Source organism: Psilocybe cubensis, chromosome 3, assembly GCF_017499595.1.
Source record: "Psilocybe cubensis strain MGC-MH-2018 chromosome 3, whole genome shotgun sequence".
NCBI lineage: Eukaryota > Fungi > Basidiomycota > Agaricomycetes > Agaricales > Agrocybaceae > Psilocybe > Psilocybe cubensis.
This window is the reverse complement of record NC_063001.1, coordinates 632957-640803: the sequence shown is the minus strand read 5'-3', so window position 1 is coordinate 640803 and position 7847 is coordinate 632957. Positions and strand designations below refer to the sequence as shown.

The following is a 7847-nucleotide window of genomic DNA, read 5'->3' as shown; positions in this document are numbered from 1 at the left end:
GGGGCTCGGGTGACCCCTGCATGAGTTATTTAAATATCCGTTCAGAGACGGATTTTTGGCCGCAGAGTGAAATGAATGTTAATATAAGCACGTATATCAAACCTCTACAGTGCTACAGATAGTCAGCGAGTATGCAGATGCAACCTGACTTACCGGTATTCCCACAAACAATTTCTGTAGAGTATACCTTGAGATTTAGTTATATTTACATTGAAAACAAGCCAGAGTTACATTTAACTCCCATGAAAACACCTTCAATTACAGTCGCTACATCAAAAATGACCCCCAGACATAGTAGAAAGCTCTCCAGCAAGCATTTATGTAAATGTGGGCCTGGATGTTGGTCTGCCCAGATTTAAATTTAGGCTTGAATCGAGGATCGTGAATCCGGAATCGCGATGACACGGATCGGGCGCTAGCGCGACTATTCCAAAAGCGGGTTTCAAAGGAAGCAGCGCTTGTTACGAAAATGTGCGTCATTAGATTAAACAGCTCAGCTCTGCCCTGACACGCGTCCGACGCGTCGCGTCAAGTTCAGCTGACTTTGTTATCCGAAACCAATTCGCGTTTAGGGGCGTTCGCGTTCAGGGTCTTTTGCTTTCTGGCGTTGTGGATGAGACGCGTCGCGTCGAATTCAGAATACCTGCATGCCGGGTGCGCGTGTTGTGCCAGCGGTACAGGACGTTATGTTGGATGTAAATGCACGTAATGTTGTGAAGCAACGTTCAACAAAACTACGGCCTTCTACGCGTAAGTGGATCTCCGGGTCTAGCACAATAATACGAGTTTACGAGGATGGAAAGCGGCTGTTCCAGTGCTCGAGCATGGAATGTAATTTGTGGATGTGGACAGTTTTCGGACATTTGTAGCAGGATCTTCTGCCTTGGAATTCAAGTCGGAGAGCAACAGGGAAGTGGAATCACTCATATTCCCGGACTCCTAAGAGTCAAATTATGGCATTCCAATAAATAAATTTTACACTTCGTAAACGAAGTTGGAGTGAAGCGAAGACTAGTGTAATTGATGAAGCTACAGAAATGAGGTGATGTGCCAGCGAAAATACAACGTGACCTTGAAAACTTGGTAAAAAAAGAGTATAAAGAGGGACTGGAATTTCATGAACACCAGCCGTGCATTATGCCCTAATGCTGGATGTACGTCGACGTGTACCCGTCCTCGTCGTTACCTCCCTCGTTGCACACCTTTCTTTTTGCGTACCCTCCTCGTCATGCACCCATTGTTGTGCACCCTCCTCGTCGTGGATGTTCCTCATCGTCATGCACCCTCCTTGGCATCGCACTCTGTCTATGCCATGCTCTAGTATCAACCTAGGTCTCTCGGGCGATGTATTCTGGTTTCAACCTTGTAAGTTTTATACGCTTCAAAGACTTATAAGTACTGACAATGTGTGCAGAATCAAATTTGAGATTCGGGTGTCCGACGAATGCTGGTAAAGGAATGCGCGGTAACCAAGAGGTATGTGACATTGGATATAGTGTTGAAAACATGTACTGACTTTGTATCAGTTTCGCCTTGAAGCTATGCATCGATACTCGCCTTGAGAATAAAGGGCTGTGGTATTGGTAAGTGTATTGCTGTTCAGAGTGCTAGACATGTGCTTAACTGTTTTCCATAACTCAGATTACTCCGACGCAATGTATTTCTTCCCCGCGATTCGCTAGTGCCAGCATGCCTAAAGATGCTCTGAGGCAACATATCGTCGTCCGGCGAGCTAAACCCACCCGCTTTGCTTGTCCCAAGGAGTCCTGTACCACCAAATAATGCCCCGACACGATATATCGCTGTCCGGCGAGCTGGACCCTCCCCTTTACTTGTATGGACTCCATGTGCAACCAACGGATGCTTCAACGCAATGCGACGTCTTCCGGCGAGCAGGATCCACCACACTCCTTGTCCAACTACGCTCCGACGCTATGTATTGCCGTCCGGCGAGCTGGGCCCTCCTCTTTGCTTGTTTTGACTCTATGTGCAACCAGCGGATGCTCCAACGCGAAGCATCGTCTTCCGGCAAGCAGGATTTAACCCACTACGTATCCAGCTATGCGCCGACGCCATGTATCGCCTTCCGGCGAGCTGGACCCTCCCCTTTGCTCGTCTCGACTTCATGTGCAACCAACGTATGCCCTAACGCAACGTATCGCCTTCCGGCGAGCTGGACCCTCCCCTTTGCTCGTCTCGACTTCATGTGCAACCAACGTATGCCCCAACGCAACGTATCGCCTTCCGGAGAGCTGGACCCTCCCCTTTGCTCGTCTCGACTTCATGTGCAACCAACGTATGCCCCAACGCAACGTATCGCCTTCCGGAGAGCTGGACCCTCCCCTTTGCTCGTCTCGACTACATATGCCCCAATGCAGCATATCGTCTTCCGGCGAGTAGGATCTACCCAACTCTTATCCATGTATTGCCGTCCGGCAAGACGCGCATCTCCTCCTTCATCCAATGTTGTCCAGCCTCTTTGGAGGCAGTGCTATGCACCCACCCAACTGGAGATGTATTGCTGTCTGCCGAACTGGATACAGCCTACTCCTCACCCAGCACCCTCGAGTCACCCCAGTATGGCGTTAGACAAACACGACACATCGTTGCTTTGACCCGGCGAGCAGGACTCACCCTAATTTCCGTTCGGCCCGCTATGCTCTGACACAACATAATGGCGTCCGGGGAGCTTTAACACAGGGGTATGCTCTAGCGATTATTGTTGGACACCTCTGAAGTGGACCCGCGCACTTCATCCGGGGCCTCTGATCAGTGAGGCAGGCCTATTGTCAACCCGGGAAGAACACGTATGACCCGTCGTTGTGGTAGGATGTTTGTCCCGTGACCTTGACAGATTTTCGCTACTGAGACCCGGTGAGTGATTTCCCTGTAGATAGACCGGTTACGCCCCATTCTGGCCTTCGGGCGGGGCTAACCTCTGCTTGTACGATAAATTGAAGGTGTTGGAATGCATGGACTACGCTCTTTTTTTGGCCTATTAATAGATCTCGACATTTTACCGAGTAAAAACTCGCCAGAAAAAGCAACATCTGCACATCATAAATAGTAATCTATCAATTTAGGTGGTCTGCCTCCCCTTCTTCCATGATGAACGCAGGGTATCATCCATCCGCTCACTTCCTGATTAGCTTATAAACTAGACTGTCAACTTTTCACTCCAACGACTTGGACAGACGACTCCTTCCCCCTTCCTGTACCTACGCTTGTACTATCCCGCTCGGTTTACGCCAAACTTTCTTCAAGGCCAACCACACTCTTTTTCAACGCGGCTCAATAAGTTGAAGTCAATGTTTCGAGCTGCAACCCTTCTCACAGCGGCCTTGTGGCTAAGCGGCGCCAACGCCCATCTTGCAGCTTTCCACAAAGGAATGTAGTCCTCATTTCAAAATGTTCAGAACCGCTGAAGAATCTACATTCTTTCTATAGGGTCCGCAAGCTGCGCAAGACTTGAATTCCTATGCGATTGTCTCACCTCTATACCAGCTCAACTTTAAGGATTGGTGGTGTACGTGCCTTGCCGTTGTGCTATGTTCATCTCATTAAACAACACTCTGCAGTCCATCATATCAACAACGTGTGTTTTTGGTGCAATTGTTAACCTAGTATTCTCTGAAACTTGCGAAACAATCTTAGTGTGACCTATATCCTCCTGCAGACGGGGACTTCCTCGAGCTGTGAGTCCCAACACACCTGTATTTTTGATTTCCGTCGTCTAAACCCCGACTTCAGTCCTGCTGGTGGAAGCTTCACCGTCGAGATCGCCTCCAACCGCGCAAAGACCACGCTGGCGTACAACGGGCGCGACACCTCAGAATGGCCAGACGGTGCGACATACCCCGAGGACTATGTGCGTGTCTTTCCCATATTCCTAGCAACTGATTAATTAACCCACTGTGCCTCACAGAATGTCCCTTCATGCATCACGTCCCCAAACAGTGAGCGGCCCTCGTTTCTTGGCGTTTTTGCTGATTCATTTTTGTGCAGTGCATGCCCAGAATCAGTCTATGGCGGCCGGAACCGCATTCGCAATCTCGTACAACGCAAGTCCCCAACTCTCGTTCAAAATCATATCTAGCGCTCACTTTGCAAATACTTTCTAGTCTGACATCAAGGCAGTAACTCCCCAGAACCTTGCAGTGTTCACTGTTCGTTATAAGTGAGTGGTTTTCATTCCTTGCAAATAAATCAATGACGCTTATCAATAAAATCCCCCACAGCACACCCTGGAAGCGCGTTATCAGCTACGATGTCCCGGCCAACTTGCCCGCCTGCCCTGAAGGAGGCTGCATCTGCGCTGTAAGCCGACTTCTATTCAAACTTCACATTTTTCGTCTAACTCTTTCCACAGTGGGGATGGGTCCCGAACGGCTGCGGCCAGCCGAACATGTACCACCAGCCATTCAAGTGCAAAGTCACCGGCGCGAAGAGCACTACGCCCATTGCACCCCCACAGCCACCCGTGTGGTGCGAGGGCAACCCAGGTGCCTGCGTCAAGGGCTCGAAGCAGATGATTTACTGGAACCAGAACGAGGGCAACAACATCGCTGTCAGTGGATACGACCTTTCAGGCAGCTTCAAGTCTCCAGCATACAACGCCAAGCTGGGTTTCGCTGATGGTTTGTTTTTAATGATTTTTTTATTATTTCGGATTGTAAGAGGCTGACTTGGCGTTTTTGCGATTCTTCTTTTCAGGCGCGCAGAACGATATCTTTGCTGGCGCTCCGAGTGCTCCCGCAGGCAACTCCGGTTCCAACAATTCTGGCTCCAACAACAACAACTCGGGCTCGAACAAATCCAACTCAAACAACGGCTCAGGCTCGAACAACGCAAACTCAGGTGGGAACACCGGTGCAAGCCCCGCCCCCGCCAACTTCGCCGCAGGCGCTTCTTCCTCTGCCTCTGCCTCCGCTTCTTCTGCATCCGCTGCTTCTGTTTCTACCAGCAACGACAACGGCAACCCCGCCCCGTCTTGCCAGAAGCGCTCGAGCAGGCGCAGGAGACGCGCTTTGCTTCCCTCCCCGGAGGAGGGCGTGCTCGTCAAGAAATCGCCCGAGCCCGAGCCACAGGTGAAAGTAGCTGCAACCACCGCGCACAGGAGGCTTCACGCGAAGAGGCAGTGGTTCTCGCTCTGAGCGCCCCCCCTCCTCCTTCCGTCGTGCCTCCCTGCATGCCATACATGTCTGTCCAAGTCTCCTCCCCCCCTTCCCTCCCTTCCCATCTAGTTCAGTAACCGATACCCGGAGTTGATTTCCACCCACATACGCACCTATTCACTTCTTGCGGGCCAACATCACACCTCGGAGGATGAGAGGGAGGGGAGCACACGCGCGTGCATGCATGCTCGGAGGATCCCTTCTGTCCATCCCTAGACCGCCTGGCGCTCGATGCTGTCTGTTGTTGCCACCACCACCACCACCACCAAGCCCCTCGTGTATATCGTCCAGTCCAGTTCCCGCTTTCTCCTTTTGTTTTCTATTTCTTTCCCCCGTTTCTGCTTTTTTTTGTTTTGATGTAGTAGAAAGACTCACCGGTCGTGCTTGATTTGTGCACTTGCACGCGTGCGTGCGAGGGCGAGTGACCACTGCAGAGCAGGTGGCGCGGTACGCGGGTGATCGTCGACGACGCGTTGACGTGTCGAAGACGAATTTGTAAAAGTAGAAGATCTTTGTAGAGTAGAGTTGTTGTAGAAAACTATTGGAATCGGAACTGGATTTTGGATTTCGAGCCGTTCTGATTTGATTCTCGTTTCGTCTTCCTTCAATTTCGTTCTCGATTTTCCCCCCTCTGCATTGTTCTCCTCTTTTTCTTCTTCTTCGGCATGTTCACCTCGTTATCATCCACCTCTACCTTCTGCCTGTTGTGTTCTCCTCTGCTGCGTAGTGTGCACGCACACCCGACCGCACATTTCCTATATTTAATTTTCTCCCATCTTTATGACCTTGTTTTCCCAGATTCGCATTCACGTTAACACTTATACCATTTTTCTCCTCCTAGACTTCTATTGCCTCCCAACCCACGCCTATCCTTCCCTTACATGATATTCCCATACACGTCCATCCATCCATACCGGGCGTGTACGACTACCCCCATCATATCACACTCTACGCCCTTCACAGGCTATCTTATTACTGTCATACCTCCATTGTCTATTGGTGTACATATACATGCAGTGTATGTATGTATGTATGTATGTACAGCCGACATACTACTACACCTATAGTAACCTACCTACCCTATCTATCCCCACCAGCTGTGCTCCTGAATCATACTCTACACTACGAGATGTATGTATACCTGTTTTAGCAAGTAATTACTAGACGTTGTGTCGATGCGGTGCGTGATGCGAATTGCAACTAAGTAGGACACTGGCATACCTTTGGCGTCAGCCCCTTGAAGAAGGCAGTCGGCCTTCGTTTTTGATGAGCTCCTTGACCACCGTCACGCCGTGCACCTTGCGCTCAAGTCCTTTCCGTTGGAAGATGAAGGAGGCGACACATGTTGCACTCTCCGCCTCATCCCCACAGCACCTATATTACCCGCTTCGTCTTCTCACTCACACACCCCGATCTTCGCCTACCTTGATATTTCTGAGCATCTATCCGTCTTTTTATATTTGACTTTCTCAGTTGTTGGATCTCAGCTTGAGGCCGGATGTCCGTATAGGGGAATAACGTTGATCCCAACGTCGACACGCCGCCGTCATGGGACAAGCGATGGATGCCCAAGCCGGTGACAGCACCCTTGCAGAGTCTTTCCACCCCCGTCAAGCCACAGTGCATGCAGCATTCAGCCTGCCATTCAAGACGGTTTCGCAGACAAACTGAGCGGGCATACCTTTAACCAACACCCAAGGTTCCTTGCGCCTCAAACAACAAGGCTCGCGCATACAGTCGTGCCCGACTAGAAGTCAATTGGTGCGTCAATAGGTTGGTTGGGTTATTATATCGACGGCTTACCTTGCGGTCAAGAGTCTTTGCTCGCTATCCACGGACCTAGGGGGTCGATCTCAATAGCTTGCGTCACAGGTCAGTAGACACTTTCAACTGCGAGGCATCGTGCTTACCGCTTTCCCTCAGCTGTGTGCATTCTGGGCGGCCGTCAAGACAGCGTCAGGCCATCGATGGAGTGGGCAATGTGGAGAGCAGTTGATAGAGGCCAGTGCTGGGGAGAGGATAGACACCATGTCAATTTTCAACAGCTTGTATCACCGGTCAGTAAGTTGACAATTCTTTTGACCGCAAGGGATTGTGCTTACCGCTCTCCCTTCAGCTGCATGCATTCTGAACGGCCGTCAAAAGAGCGTCACTACACGCTATCCAGCGCACGGTGCAGGCCATCGATGGTGTGGGCAATGTAGAGAGTGGCTGACAGAGGCCAAAGCAGGGGAGAGGATACAAGGAGAGTGTGGGATGGAGTAATTGGCAAGCTCAGTACTCTGCTGCTCGTTACGCATTGTAGGTACGGTACCGGAATAAACTTCTTTTTTTTCACGCCGTCAATCGTTATACCAGGGAGAGGAGCGGGATGGATCAAGAAGACATTCTGTCAAGGTATGTTGTCAGCTTTCTACGTATCAGGGGCCCCGACTCACAGAAATTCTGTAGGCAATGCCTTGTCTGTGTAGCGAGAAGCGGTGTTGGCTGGTCTGGGCAGAGCGGGACAGGCTAGGTGGTGTTCTGTCGAGGTATGTTGTCAGCGTTCTGCGGTGACCAACGCACCTATAGCACTTCTACGAGGAATGCGTCAGAATCACATTGGCATCGTGTGCATGTTACTCACCGTCGCCTCAAACGGTGGCTCTGGTGTGCTCAACGTCAGCGCTGTCG

The 7847-nt window shown here is 50.7% G+C and overlaps 1 protein-coding gene across 1 annotated transcript; it reads left to right on the top strand.

Moving 5' to 3' along the window:
• Window positions 1-2372: 2372 nt before the first annotated feature.
• JR316_0003014 (uncharacterized protein) lies at window positions 2373-5153 on the top strand (the record flags this gene model as incomplete). The annotated part of the gene is made up of 9 exons (XM_047888795.1): window positions 2373-2396; window positions 3448-3526; window positions 3579-3595; window positions 3655-3695; window positions 3751-3868; window positions 4122-4177; window positions 4239-4317; window positions 4370-4637; window positions 4714-5153. 9 exons carry the CDS (start codon window positions 2373-2375, stop codon window positions 5151-5153), a joined length of 1122 nt encoding a protein of 373 aa, XP_047751169.1.
• Window positions 5154-7847: the final 2694 nt, after the last annotated feature.